This window comes from Anomaloglossus baeobatrachus, chromosome 6, assembly GCF_048569485.1.
Source record: "Anomaloglossus baeobatrachus isolate aAnoBae1 chromosome 6, aAnoBae1.hap1, whole genome shotgun sequence".
Lineage (NCBI taxonomy): Eukaryota > Metazoa > Chordata > Amphibia > Anura > Aromobatidae > Anomaloglossus > Anomaloglossus baeobatrachus.
In genome coordinates, this window is record NC_134358.1 from 430922635 (window position 1) to 430938206 (window position 15572).

Sequence of the window (15572 nt, forward strand, 5' to 3'; positions counted from 1 at the left end):
ATGGGACGTTCTAAAGCAGTCCATGGGTGGGAATAAACAGACAAACTGAGAAGCAGGCGAAACCTAACTTCACAAATGGGCGACAGACGCCTGAAAGATGCGTCTGCCCAAGCCCGCGTCTGCCAAAGCATGAGCATGCCTTGGGTAGTGCTTCGAAAAAGTATGCAGACTAATCCGAGTGGCAGTCTGACAGACCTGCTGAGCCGTAGCCTGGTGCCTGAAAGCCCAAAGGCACCGACAGCTCTGATCAAGTGTGCCCTGATCCCCGGCGGGGAAGGCACTTGAGTACACTTGTAGGCATCGGAAATGGCCGACCTAAGCCAACGAACCAGGGTCGGCTTAGATGCCGAGAGACCGCTACGCTGACTAGTGGTCTGCACCAGAGAGAGGTGCACCGCCTAATAACGGCGGTGCGAGACACATAGATCCGGAGCGCCCGCACCAGATCCAGGATATGCAACGCTTTTTCAAAGCGATCAACAGGAGCCGGACAAAAGGAAGGCAGGAAAAATGCCCCGGTTAAGATGGAAGCAGCAACCACCTTAGGGAGAAAGTCCAGAGTCGGACGGAGACCACCTTGTCTTAATGAAAAAAAAAACAAAAAAGGGGGTGACTCCGAAGAGAGTGCAGCCAAAACAGAGACTCTCTGGCGGGAAATTATGGCCACTAGAAAGACTACTTTCTGTGAAAGATGAAACAAAGAAACCTCCCTAAGAGGCTCAAAGGGGGGGTTTCCGGAAACCGTGAGGACCGGATTAAGGTCCCAGGGCTCCATAGGCCGCCGGTAAGGCGGAATGATGTGAGATGCGCCCTTGAAGGAGCGCACCGGAGCCAGCCGGACGATACGCCGCTGGCATACACTGACAGAGCCGAGACCTGTCCCTTAATGAGGGATAGTCCTAGCTGTAGACCGGACTGTGGAAGGGACAGGAGGGTCGGCAAGGCCAAAAGGCCAAAGGACACTTTGGAGCTTGAGTCATAGTGGAGATGACTTCAGGAGGGATACCAGAAGTCGTCAAGATCCAGGACTCAAAAGCCACGCCGTCAATCTGAGAGTCCAGAATGCTGGCGGAAAAAACTGACCCTTTGAGAGAAGGTCTGGACGGTCCGGAAGATGCCATGGCAACACTACGGACAGATGGAGCAGGTCAGGGTACCAAGCTTGCCTGGGTCAGTCTGGAGTATGAGAATGACCCGACGGCCCTCTTTACTGATCTTGCGCAGGACTCTGGACAAGAGCTAGAGGGTGAAACACGTAAGAGAGACGAAGCTGGGACCAAACATGAACCAGTGCGTCTGCCGCAAAACCTGAGGATCGTGGACCACGGTTGGACAGCTGAAATAGTCTGCCTCGCAGTTTTCACGTCTAGGATGTGGGCTGCGGATACGGTGGACTAGGAGTCCCTCGTCCACTGAAGAATGCGTTGAGCCGCCAACATTGCCAGGCGGCTGAGTGTCCCGCCCTGGAAGTTGATGTAGGTAAACGCTGTCACGTTGTCCGACTGGACTCGAATGTGCCTAGCCGCCAACAGATGGAGAAAGGCTTAGAGAGCTAGAAATACAGCTCTGATTTCCAGCACAATGATCCAGAGGGCTGATTCGGACAGAGTCCAAGCGCCCTGCGCTCCACGGTGGAGATATACTGCTCCCAAGGCGGATAGACTAGCATCCTGGTGAGGATCACCCGGGACGGGGCCAGGAAGGAGCGTCCCTGAGACAGAGTGGCCGAAGCCACCACTGAAAAGAGCCCCTGGTCTGTGGCGAAGCCACCACCCCGTGGAAAGAGGAAGTTCGCTTGTACAGCGGAAAATATCCAGCCTCAGAGGACGCAGGAGAAACTGGGCAAGGGAATCGCTTCCATTGACGCCACCATCTGACCAGTACCTGTGTTCGGTGCCTGATAGAACGACGTCGACCGCCAACGGAGGGACTACTGTTTGACTAAGGGCAGCTTCACAAGTGCCGACAGAGTCTCGAATTGCGTCCCTGGGTACGTGAACTTCTGGGTCGAAGTCAGAGTGGACTTGGACAGAATGACAAGCCACCCGAATTGGTTAGAGTGGCGAGAGTGAGCGAAGCACTCTGCTAAGAGTCTGCACTGGATGAAGCCCCGACAAGAAGACCGTCCAGGGCAAAAGATCACTGCCAATCCCTAGAGGTGCAGGACCCTAATCACAGTTGCCCCAACCTTGAGAATACTCGAGGGGCCGTGGCTAACCCCAAGGGAAGAGCCACGAATTGGACCACTCTGATTGCAAAACGTAGCCAACGCTGGTGTGAAACTGCGATTGACACCTGCAGATAGGCATCTCTGATGCCGATGGATGCTAGGGAATCTCCTTGGGTTATTGATTGATCCGGTGAAAAACACACGGAACAAGACCGAGACTCCATGCGAAAATGCCGCACCTGAACATGCTTGAGAAGCTTGAGATCCAGGTCGGAAGGCACCGCCCTCTTCGGGGACTAGGAATAGATTTAAGCAGAAATCTCAGAACCGTTCCCAGTCGGGAACCGGTACAATTACTCCATTGGCCTGCAAGAATGCCACGGCCTGTGAGAAGGCGGCGGCCTTGGAGCCGGGGGGAGTTGACAGAAAAAATCTGTTTGGCGGGTGGATAGAATTCTATCCTGTAGCCATGGGAGATATAATCCCGCACCCACTGAACGGAGACGTGTTAAAACCATACGTCGCCAAGTGGGAGGGCCTGCCACCGACCAAGGACGTTGTTGGTGTGGCTAGATAGCTCGGAGGAAGCTGACTCAGTGGCAGCATCTCCTGCGGTTTTCTGAAGACGCAGCTTCGAGCGCCATTTGGGTTTATGAACCTTGGCCGAGCTAGTGGACGAGGCCGAGGGCTTAGAGAACGATCAGATGGAGGAACGAAAAAAACGAAACCTCAACTGATTCCTACCCTGGACAGGTTTCCTGGTTTAGGTTTGTGGCATGGAAGAACTCTTCCCGCCAAGAGCTTCCTTAATAATTTCATCCAGTTGGTTCCGAAGAGACTGGTCCCAACAAAAGGGAGCCCAGCAAGGAACTTCTATAGAAGCATCTGCCTTCCATTTCCGAAGCCACAGGAGCCTGCGGATAGCGAGGAAACTAGCCGAGGCCACCGCAGTGCGGTGTCCAGCATGGCAGACATGGCATAGGATGAAAAGACTGAAGTCTGGAAGTTCAGGCAACCATTTCGGGCATAGAGTCCCTGTGAGGGAATGCATCTCCTCTAGAGAAGCAGAGAAGGCTACAAAAAAACCCGCACTGCTGTAAAGCTGAGGAGAACGAAGCTCCTGCCGCCCCCATACAGATTTGGCCAGAAGGACAACCTGGCGGACCGCAAAACCTTAAGTGAGGAGCCATCAGCCACTGACATAACGGTCTGGGCTGAGCCACCTTTGGTGAATGAGCCCACTCCTTGACCACCACTGGTGGAAAGGGAAAAACAGTCCTCAGAACCACGCTTTATGGGAAGCGACTGTCAGAGCGGACCCTGGGCTTGGTCACAGTGGCCTGAAAACTGGAGTGGTTAAGGAACACACTTTGTGTTCTCCTAGGCAAGGTAACTCCGGCGGATTGAGGTCCAGTACAAAATTAATGTACAGTGGGATCCTTATAGAGGTGCCGTCAGCCACTGATACAACTATCCGGGCTGAAAGTCTAGACACCGGAGGACCACCCTTGGCGAATGAGCTCACTCCTTGACCACCTCCGATGGGAGGGGGAAACAGTCATCAGAACCCCGCTTTGGGGTCTGACAGGACAGGCTGTGGGCTTGGACACAGTGGGCTGAAAACTGGAGTGGTTAAGGAACACACTCCTTGTCCTGTTTAAGGTATACTGATGCCTTTCTGCCAGCGGGGAATACTCCCCTGATACAGGCGGATGGAGGTCCAGTACAAGTATAATGGACGCAATCCAATCATTAGCATCTGCGTCACCTACGGACAGATCAATGGTACATAAAGTAGCGTCCGAGCCCCTGGTAGAGACATCCTCCTCGTCCAGTGAGTCAGCTCGTGAATCAGAGCTGCGGGACGGGGAAGGACAGGGGACCCTGCTTCTCCATGTCAGGAGGACGGGGTCTGAGACCAGAAGGAGAGTCTTCTGTGAGCTTTGCTGAGCGAGCTGTAGCAGAAAACGCCCTGAGAAGGGGGCTAATGCATGCTCAGCAGATTCCGGGACAGCCGACCCCTGGAAAGAGCGGATTATAGCCAAACCGGGGGTCAGCCACCGAAGCCGGAGCAGCTGGAGGGACCACTGATGAGCCTCCAGGCTGAGGGGCCACTGTGTTTATGAGCTCGGTACAGCCGTACGAGACTACATGCAGTGCATAATAAAAACAGCCTTGCAGCCTTGCTCTGATGTGAGACATGCTGCAGAGGTGGGGGCTCTGTCCTAGAATGACCCCCAGCATATATAAACAGATAAAATAAGCAGCTGCACAAACCGGAGGTTGTGGCTGCCAGATCGTTTAAACAGACATTTCTGTACCCTCCGGTCCCTCAGCCCAGGCCCCCACTTGTCACAATGTGGAATCTCTGTGCCTATGCAGGCACAGAGAACGCTGAGAAAATGGCGACCGGAGCGAGGAGAGGGGGCGGGGCCTACTCTGAGAGCGGCAAATGAGGTAGCCAGGGGAGGGAATCCTTCCTCAGTGAGGAGTGTCCCTTCCCTGTGCTCCACAGCCGCTGGGCGGAGCCACACTGTCCCTCTGCATGACTGACATGCAGAGGCAGTGGAAACCGAAACTAGGCCTCAGGCGAAGCCGGGGCCTAGATTTAAACACGCGGCCGGCGTGCAGGCACCATCGGCGCGGTTCTCCAGTGAAAACTGGAGAACCGGCCGGAAATGTTAACACAAACATAAAACACACTCTCCCCAATAAATAAAGTATAAAGGACCCCTGGAAAGACCACTTTCTGTGGTAATAACGTCTCATATACTTAGCTTGTGAGACGCAGGTTGCCAGGTCCCTGGGGGGTGATCGCTCCGTCCAGCAGGATCCTGAAAAAGGGCTGCGGATGGAGACCGGTCTCCTGCAAAGCAGTGAGAACCGTGTTGGCTCCCACTTCAAGCCAGAGCCCCAGGGAATGGTGAAGGAGCGCGGCATGAGAAGGCTCCAGCCTTGGAAAATCAACCTTAACAGCACCGCCGACACAGTGGGGTGAGAAGGGACATGCCGGGAGTCCAGCTGGACCAGCTTTTCTTCCAAATCTTTGATCCAAAAAGGAAAAATCAAAAATCAAAAATCAGAGAATGCATGTGTGTGTGACCTCCTGAAACACAAAGCATTGAACTGGCTAGGACTGGCTAGCAGGGGGTGTATATGCTAGGAGGGAGGAGCTACACGTTTGAGTGTAGTACTTTGTGTGTCCTCCGGAGGCAGAAGCTATACACCCCATGGTCTGGGTCTCCCATAGGAACGATAAAGAAAAATGCACCTCTTTGAAGCAGTCAAAAAAAAATGTTGACACTCCTAGAAGCAGATTTATAAAGCAGTCTATTCGGGTTTATGGTACTTTTGATGGTTACCCCTTGTTGCAAATGATACTGAAACTCCATGGCAGAACAGAGAAGTAGTGTAAACAGAGTCTTAAAACATTTGTCCTGGTAACAAGAAAACTTTCCTAGGGGCTTGGATCTGGAAATAAAACTAATGAATACGGAGGTACCCGGTACCCACCTGGATATAGTGAAGCCACTTCATGGTCTGAGCAGGCGCAGGAAGCGGAGACACCATCATTGCGCCAGCAGTAGGACCGCAGTAGTCAGGTGGCTTGAGCAGCGCTGTCAAAAAATATCAGATGACGTGCTGCAGCCAATCACAGGTTGCACCACTCCTGCTGCTGGTGGAATGTAGACAACTCTCCCTTTGCCAATGCAGACATGGAGTGGCTTGCGGTTGATTCAGGTGGGCGAGTATCAATTAGTTTTTTGGTTTTTTTACAGTTCCAAGTCCCTGTGAAACTTTTATTTTTGCTCAGACAACCTCTTGACGAGTTGCCAGAATCCTGAGATACTGCGCACCACACCTGTGATCAGTCTTGTTTAAAAAGTGCTGTAGTTCCTCATCATTTTCTCCAACGATTACATGGCTAATGTCGCCAGTAAGCTGATTGAACCGTACGCCTCCTCCACTATTAATGAGCCTCCTCAGCTTATCTAGTCTTCTTCCTCCAAACCCACACACGTATATCTGTGAATGAACACACAGTTCTTAAAACAAAATCTTTACATGAAAAAACTTGTAATGAAAATTTAGTCGCGAAAAAAGATAAACACTGTATTAGAATTTCACAAGGGATGCATAGTTGTACAAAAGTACTATGTATAAGATATATAAAAAAAAAAAAAGTTTTATCAGTCAAATAACCCCTTTATGCATCTACTCTTTACCTCCTTACTGTCACAGCCTGTTTTCACCTTCTGGACCAGTACAATATTTTCAAATCTGACTTGTGTCACTTTATGTTGTAATAACTCCAGAACACTTCTAAATCTCTCATTGGTTGAGAGTTTGTTTTTGGGGTTTTTTGCTAGGTTAGTGGTAAATTTAGGTTGATTTAAAAACAAAAATTACCAATTTTAACTGTTTTATACCCATCAAACAGATAAAATTTACCATATATCTACTTTCCATCAGCATCCATTCATTATGTAGTGAAAGTGATGACAGCATTATCATTCAGGCGAGTACAATTTCAATGATCTTGAAATCAATATAAATGTAAGTTTTGCTGCTTTTGAGCAATAAAAACAATTTTATAAAAGAAAAAAAGAGAATTTTGTTACTTACCGTAAATTCTTTTTCTTATAGTTCCGACATGGGAGACCCAGACCATGGGTGTATAGCTTCTGCCTCCGGAGGACACACAAAGTACTACACTCAAACGTGTAGCTCCTCCCTCCTAGCATATACACCCCCTGGTAGCCAGTCCTAGCCAGTTTAGTGCAAAAGCTGAAGGAGGACATCCACCCACAAGTAGAGACAGAGCAAAAACCAGAACAACCGGAACCTCTGTCTACAACAACAACAGCCGGTGAAAACACACGGAACAAGAAACCTGCCAACAGGCAATAGGGAGGGTGCTGGGTCTCCCATGTCGGAACTATAAGAAAAAGAATTTACGGTAAGTAACAAAATTCTCTTTTTCTTCATCGTTCCTTATGGGAGACCCAGACCATGGGACGTTCCAAAGCAGTCCATGGGTGGGAATAAACAGAAAAACTGAGAAGTAGGCGAAACCTAACTTCACAAATGGGCGACAGCCGCCTGAAGGATGCGTCTGCCCAAGCTCGCATCTGCCGAAGCATGAGCATGCACTTGGTAGTGCTTCGAAAAGGTAAGCAGACTAATCCAAGTGGCAGTCTGACAGACCTGCTGAGCCGTAGCCTGGGCCTGAAAGCCTAAGAGGCACCGACAGCTCTGGTTAAGTGTGCCTTGATCCCCGGCGGGGGAGGCACTTGAGTACACTGGTAGGTATCGGAAATGGCCGACCTAATCCAACGAGCCAGGGTCGGCTTAGATGCCGAGGGGCCCTTACGCTGACCAGTGGTCAGCACAAAAGAGAGGTGCACCGCCTAAGAACAGCGGTGCGAGACACATAGATCCGGAGCGCCCGCACCAGATCCAGAGTATGCAACGCCTTTTCAAAGCGATGAACAGGAGCCGGACAAAAGGAAGGCAGGGAAAATGCCCCGGTTAAGGTGGAAGCAGCAACCACCTTAGGGAGAAAGTCCGGAGTCGGACGGAGAAGCACCTTGTCTTGATGAAAAACCAAAAAAGGGGGTGACTCCGAAGAGAGTGCAGCCAAAACAGAGACTCTCGAGGGAAATTATGGCCACTAGAAAGACCACTTTCTGTGAAAGACGAAACAAAGAAACCTCCCTAAGAGGCTCAAAGGGGGGTTTCCGGAAGCCGTGAGGACCGGATTAAGGTCCCAGGGCTCCAAAGGCCGCCGGTAAGGCGGAATGATGTGAGATGCGCCCTGCATGAAGGAGCGCACCTGAGCCAGCCGGGCGATACGCCGCTGGCACAACACTGACAGAGCCGAGACCTGTCCCTTAAGGGAATTGAGGGATAGTCCTAGCTGCAGACCGGACTGTAGAAGGGACAGGAGGGTCGGCAAGGCCAAAAGGCCAAAGGATACTTCCGAGCTCGAGTCATAGTGGAGATGACTTCAGGAGGGATACCAGAAGTCGTCAAGATCCAGGACTCAAAAGCCACGCCGTCAATCTGAGAGTCGCAGGATTCTGGCGGAAAGACGGACCTCGTGAGAGAAGGTCTGGACAGTCCGGGAGATGCCATGGCACCTCTACGGACAGATTGAGCAGGTCAGGGTACCAAGCTTGCCTGGGTCAGTCTGGAGTAATGAGAATGACCCGACGGCCCTCCTTTCTGATCTTGCGCAGGACTCTGGGCAAGAACTAGAGGGTGAAACACGTAAGACAGACGAAGCTGGGACCAAACTTGAACCAGTGCGTCTGCCGCAAAAACCTGAGGATCGTGGAGCCACGGTTTGACGGCTGAGATAATCTGCCTCACAGTTTTCCACGTCTGGTATGTGGGCTGCGGATATGGTGGACTAGGAGTCCTTCGTCCACTGAAGAATGCGTTGAGCCTCCAACATTGCCAGGCGGCTGAGTGTCCCGCCCTGGAGGTTGATGTAGGCAAACGCTGTCGCGTTGTCTGACTGGACTCGAATGTGCCTGGCCGCCAACAGATGGTGAAAGGCTTAGAGAGCTAGAAACACAGCTCTGATTTCCAGCACATTGATCCAGAGGGCTGATTCGGACAGAGTCCAAGTGCCCTGCGCACCATGGTGGAGATATACTGCTCCCCGGCCGGATAGACTAGCATCCTGGTGAGGATCACCCGGGACGGGGTCAGGAAGGAGCGTCCCTGAGACAGAGGGGCCAAAGCCACCACTGAAACGAGCCCCTGGTCTGTGGCGAAGCCACCACCCCGTGGAAGGAGGAAGTCCGCTTGTTCCAACAGCAGAAAATATCCAGCCGCAGAGGACGCAGATGGAACTGGGCAAGGGAATCGCTTCCATTGACGCCACCATCTGATCCAGCACCTGTATTAGGTGCCTGATGGAACGACGTCGACCGCCAGCGGAGGGACTGCTGTTTGACTAAGGGCAGCTTCACAAGTGCCGACAGAGTCTCGAATTGCGTCCCTGGGTACGTGAACTTCTGGGTCGAAGTCAGAGTGGACTTGGACAGAATGACAAGCCACCCGAATTGGTTAGAGTGGCGAGAGTGAGCGAGGCACTCCGCTAACAGTCTGCACTGGATGAAGCCCAGACTAGAAGGCCGTCCAGGACAAAAGGATCACTGCCAACCCCTAGAGGTGCAGGACCGCAATCACAGCTGCCCCGACCTTGAGAATACTCGAGGGGCCCTGGCTAACCCCAAGGGAAGAGCCACAAATTGGACCACTCCGATTGCAAAACGTAGCCAACGCTGGTGTGAAACTGCGATTGGCACATGCAGATAGGCATCTCTGATGTCGATGGATGCTAGGGAATCTCCTTGGGTCATTGATTGATCGCAGAGACTCCATGCGAAAATGCCGCACCTGAACATGCTTGAGAAGCTTGAGATCCAGGTCGGAAGGCACCGCCCTCTTCGGGGACTAGGAATAGATTTAAGCAGAAATCTCAGAACCGTTCCCAGTCGGGAACCGGTACAATTACTCCATTGGCCTGCAAGAATGCCACGGCCTGTGAGAAGGCGGCGGCCTTGGAGCAGGGGGGAGTTGACAGAAAAAAATCTGTTTGGCGGGCTGGATAGAATTCTATCCTGTAGCCGTGGGAGATGGTATCCCGCACCCACTGATCGGAGAAGTGTTAAAACCATACGTCGCCAAAGTGGGAGAGCCTGCCACTGACCAAGGACGTTGCTGGCGTGGCCAGATAGCCAGGAGGAGGCCGACTTAGTGGCAGCATCTCCTGCGGTCTTCTGAGGACGCGGCTTCGTGCGCCATTTGGGTTTACGATCCTTGGCTGAGCTAGTGGACGAGGCCGAGGGCTTAGAGAACGATCAGATGGAGGAACGAAAAGAACGAAACCTCGACTGATTCCTGCCCTGGACAGGTTTCCTGGTTTAGGTTTGTGGCATGGAAGAACTCTTCCCGCCAAGAGCTTCCTTAATAATTTCATCCAGTTGTTCCCGAATAGTCTGGTCCCAACACAAGGGAGCCCAGCAAGGAACTTCTTTAGCAGCATCTGCCTTCCACTTCCGAAGCCACAGGAGCCTGCGGATAGCGAGGAAATTAGCCGAGGCCACCGCAGTGCGGTGAGAGTCTCCAGCATGGCAGACATGGCATAGGATGAAAAGACTGAAGTCTGGAAGTTAAGGCAACCATTTCGGGCATAGAGTCCCTGTGAGGGAATGCATCTCCTCTAGAGAAGCAGAGATGGCTTTGAAAGCCCGCACTGCTGCAAAAGCTGAGGAGAACGAGGCCCCTGCCGCCTCCATACAGATTTGGCCAGAAGGACAACCTGGCGGACAGCAAAACCTTAAGTGAGGAGCCATCAGCCACTGATACAACGGTCCGGGCTGAGCCACCTGTGGTGAATGAGCCCACTCCTTGACCACCTCTGGTGGAAATGGAAAACTGTCATCAGAACCACGCTTTGGGAAGCGTTTGTCAGAGCAGACCCTGGGCTTGGTCACAGTGGCCTGAAAACTGGAGTGGTGACGGAACACACTCCTTGTTCTCTTAGGCAAGGTAAACTGGTGCCTTTTTGCCAGAGAGGGTTGCTCCTCTGATACTGGCGGATTGAGATCCAGTACAGAATTAATGTACAGTGGGATCCTTAGAGAGGTGCCGTCAGCCACTGATACAACTATCCGGGCTGAAAGTCTAGACACCGCAGGGACCACCCTTGGTGAATGAGCTCACTCCTTGACCACCTCTGGTGGAAGGGGGAAACAGTCATCAGAACCACGCTTTGGGAGCGTCTGTCAGGACAGGCTCTGGGCTTGGTCACAGTGGGCTGAAAACTGGAGTGGTTAAGGAACACACTCCTTGTTCTCTTTAAGGTATACTGATGCCTTTCTGCCAGAGGGGGATGCTCCCCTGATACAGGCGGATTGAGGTCCAGTACAAATATAATGGACGCAATCAAATCATTAGCATCTGCATAACCTTCGGACAGATCAATGGTACATGAAGTAGCGTCCGAGCCCCTAGTAAAGACATCCTCCTCGTCCAGTGAGTCAGCTCGTGAATCAGAGCTGCGGGACGGGGAAGGACAGGGGACCCTGCGTCTCCATTTTAGGAGGACGGGGTCTGAGACCAGATGAAGAGTCCTCTGTGAGCTTTGCTGAGCGAGCCGTAGCAGCAGAAGCTCCCTGAGAAGGGGGCTAATGCATGCTCAGCACCACCGGAGCCGGAGCAGCTGGAGGGACCACTGATGAGCCTCCAGGCTGAGGGACCACTGTGTTTATGTGCTCGGTACAGGCAGTACGAGTCTACATGCAGTGCATATTAAGAACAGCCTTGCAGCCTTGCTCTGATGTGAGACATGCTGCAGAAGTGGGGGCTCTGTCCAGAATGACCCCCAGCAGAGTATATAAACAGAGAATATAAGCAGCTGCATAACCGGAGGTTGTGGCTTGCCAGACCGTTTAACCTACATTTCTGTGCCCTCCAGTCCCCCAGCCCAGGCCCCCATTTGTCACAATGTGGTATCTCTGTGCCTATGCAGACATTGAGAACGCTGAGAAAATGGCGACCGGAGCGAGGAGAGGGGGCGGGGCCTACTCTGAGAGCGGGCAAATGAGGTATACAGGGGAGGGAATCTTTCCTCAGTGAGGAGTGTCCGTTCCCTGTGCTGAACAGCCGCTGGGCGGAGCCGCACTGTCCCTCTGCAAGACTGACATGCAGGGGCAGTGAAACCGAAACTAGGCCTCAGGCGAAGCCGGGGCCTAGATTTAAACATGCGGCCAGCGTGCAGGCACCATCGGCGCGGTTCTCCAGTGAAAACTGGAGAACCGGCCGGAAATGTTAACACAATCATATAACACACTCTCCCCAATATATAAAGTACAAGGGACCCCTGGAAAGACCACTTTCTGTGGTAAAAACGTCTCAGTACTTAGCTTGTGAGACGCAGGTGCCAGGTCCCTGGGAGGTGAGCGCTCCGTCCGGCAGGATCCTGAAAGGGCTGCGGATGGAGACCGGTCGCCTGCAAAGCAGTGAGAACCGTGATGGCTCCCACTTCAAGCCAGAGCCCCAGGGGATGGTGAAGGAGCGCGGCATGTGAAGGCTCCAGCCTTGTAAAATCAACCTTAACAGCACCGCCGACACAGTGGGGTGAGAAGGGACATGCCGGGAGTCCAGACTGGACCCGCTTTTCTTCCAAATCTTTGAAATCAAAAAAATCAAAAATCAGAGAATGCATGTGTGTGTGACCTCCTGAACACAAAGCATTGAAACTGGCTAGGACTGGCTACCAGGGGGTGTATATGCTAGGAGGGAGGAGCTACACGTTTGAGTGTAGTACTTTGTGTGTCCTCCGGAGGCAGAAGCTATACACCCATGGTCTGGGTCTCCCATAAGGAACGATGAAGAAAAATTGACTTTGGATCATTATACTTTAAAGGGGGCTTTACACGCTGCGACATCGCTAAAGATGTATCGTCGGGGTCACGTCATTAGTGACGCACATCCAGCGTCGTTAGCGACATCGCAGCGTGTGACAGCTAGGAGCGACGATCAACGATCGCAAAAACGTCAAAAATCGTTGATTGTTGATACGTCGCTCCTTTTCACAATATCGTTGGTGGTGCATGCCGCTGGTTGATCGTCGTTCCTGCGGCACCACACATCGCTGTGTGTGACACGGCAGGAACGACGATCATCATCCTACCTGCATCTACCGGAAAAGGAGGAAGGAAGGAGGTGGGCGGCATGTACTGGCCGCTCATCTCCTCCCCTCCTCTTCTATTGGGCGGCCGTTTTGTGACGCCGCACGCACCTCCCCCTTGAAGGAGGGATTGTTCGGCAGCATCAGCGACGTCGCTGAACAGGTATGTGCATGTGACGCTGCCGTAGCGATATTGTTTGCTACGGCAGCGATCACCACATGTCGCACGAATGCTGGGGGCGGGTGCTATCGCTCGCAACATTGCTTGCAATCGCTAGCGATGTCGCAGCGTGTAAAGCCCCCTTAAGAGACGGTAGCTTGTTTTTTACAGGATGAGAATGTTTTCAGAGATACCATTCTTATTGAATACAATTTTTTGATGGCGTAATCATGTTTTGTTTGTCGGTATAATGGATGAATATTGTTTTTACCTCCCCCTTATGGTTTTCTCACTTAGTGTGACAGTTTTATAGATCATCTCCTTCTGAATGTGTGGGGGGTTTTTTGTTTATTTTCACATGAAAATTACAAAAATTTATAAAAAAAACAAACCGCTTTTCATTCTTTATTTTGGAGTTAATACTTTTATTGTACTTTGTCCCTCTATAGGACTTCAACTTTTGTCTGATCACTAGTCTAGTTTCCCACAATATTTATGCATTACATGGTGTTAGATTGACAAAAAATTCCACCGTACGTGGCAGATCTGGAAGTCATCGTTTGCCTTCTGCGTGGTATGACTACTAACAGCTGCAGATGGGTTGAGAGGGCTCCCTCACACAACCTTCTAAATACTGCTATTCCTAGCAATTCTGGCATTTGAGTGGTTAAGCAGCCAAGAACAGTGCTGGAGCTGGCCCTGTTACAGCAGGAGCTTGGCTACCAGTTAAGCTAAGCTCCTGGTGGTGATTGTTTGGACAAAGCTCATATGTCATCACCTGGAGGTATTGGTAAGTGCAGTGTGGGGAAAGGGTTAAAGCCGTCACCCCTTTTTATAAAAAATGAGACTGAGTATTTCTAGCACCTAAACAACAAATTATTTTGTGCCATGCATGTGGACGCTAGCCATACAAAGATCAGGGACAAGTAATAATAGAACAACCTATAACAAAGTAATACTGAAAAAAGTCTTTCAAGTACGCACCCTGCAGCCATCAAGCAGATCATCTGGAGCATGTAGTGAACTAATGTCCAAGTTTTCAAGAGTATCCGATGGAGGTTCGAGTCTTGTATTCATCACAGAATTAAAGGCAGACTCATTCACACAGCTGGTACTAATGTTAGAAATATGGCTGACGTCAGACAGTGCCCGGTCTGTGGGACATAAAAATATGAAAAGCCTACAGATACAGGACATATATCTTATTACTCAATTTTCAGAAGAAAATAGATTATGGTGCAGGATACATTGGTTTTCTTAATCACTCTTTTCAAAGCTTACAGCAAGGACTACATGAGGTCCGGGCTGCAATAAACTAAGCAGCGCCCGACTCCTGCTAGGCGATAGTCTTCAGAGCAGGAGTGACTGTTGTACAATGCTATGGCTGTTGATCTCAAGTGGCAGTGAAAGCAGTCGCCTTGCAGCAGGAGCAGGATGCTACCTAGTATAGTGCGGTCCGAGATGTAGGTTATCAAAAAACTCAAATAGAGTAATATAGAAAAACAATTACTCTGAAATGTCCTTTAGGCAAGAAATATCAAGTTAAAAAGGGTTATTCCGACCTCCAAGATCCTATCTTAATATGTAGTAGGTGTAATAACAACAACAACAACAACAACAACCACCAACATTCGCAAATACCTACAAATAGAAATGTAGGATAGTTCCGATATAGCCATGCCTCTTATCTCATGTGCAGGGCATTGCAGCTTCGGTATCAAAATCCACAAGCAGCTAACAAGCTCTCACTATATGAGTGGTCATAATCATGGGATACCTAAGCTGCAATGCCCTGCACATAAGGTAAGAGACATGGCTGTATCAGAACTACATTACATTTCTAATTGAGGGTATTTGCTGATCTGATTAATCGAAAAAAAAAATTCTATTTATTAAACATAAAGCATTTGGTACAGAGTAAAGAACAATAGACATTACATGACATGTATGTACTTATACCATAATAAACTAAAGGTCCCGTCACACAAAGAGATAAATCTTTGGCAGATCTGTGGTTGCAGTGAAATCATGGACATATTGTTCCATTTGTACACAGCCACAAACCTGGCACTGATTGTCCACAATTTCACTGCAACCACAGATCTGCCGCATATTTATCTGTGTGACAGGGCCTTAAGTGTCATAATATTCTTTGGAATTACAAATCTTCCCTCCGTATGAATGTACATGACTATGAGTATTTTGATTTTCCAAATAAGAAACAGTATACCTGCATAAATTAACACAAAGTAAAAATAAAATTTACAACAGTACCTCTGTCCAGCTTAAAATTTGTTTAGCAGCCGCGTCACTCCATAACACCTCTGTTCATGCCCATCTCACCCCCCCGCCCCCCCACCTGGCCATCAGATCAGTATCTTTCAACCTGTCCCCACAGCCCCCAGGATTTCATGGCAACATATAGTTAGCCAGACCTTGAACTCTGAGATAGTTCCCTTCATTGTAAACATAATAGCAGATGATCTAGCATACCATCCTGAACCAACACACCAGAAGAAAGACCCGGGACA

General features: G+C 50.5%; 1 protein-coding gene across 4 annotated transcripts in view; it reads right to left on the reverse strand.

Annotated features, from left to right (window-relative positions):
* TOPBP1 (DNA topoisomerase II binding protein 1) overlaps positions 1-15572 on the reverse strand; it is a 179434-nt gene that overhangs the window by 105764 nt on the left and 58098 nt on the right. For all 4 annotated transcript variants that reach the window (XM_075315198.1, XM_075315200.1, XM_075315199.1 and 1 more), the window contains exons 8-9: positions 14026-14195; positions 6033-6196 (exon numbers count right to left, since the gene is read on the reverse strand). In XM_075315198.1, coding sequence (XP_075171313.1) covers positions 6033-6196; positions 14026-14195 — 334 coding nt within the window. The remainder of the gene's footprint in view (positions 1-6032; positions 6197-14025; positions 14196-15572) is intronic.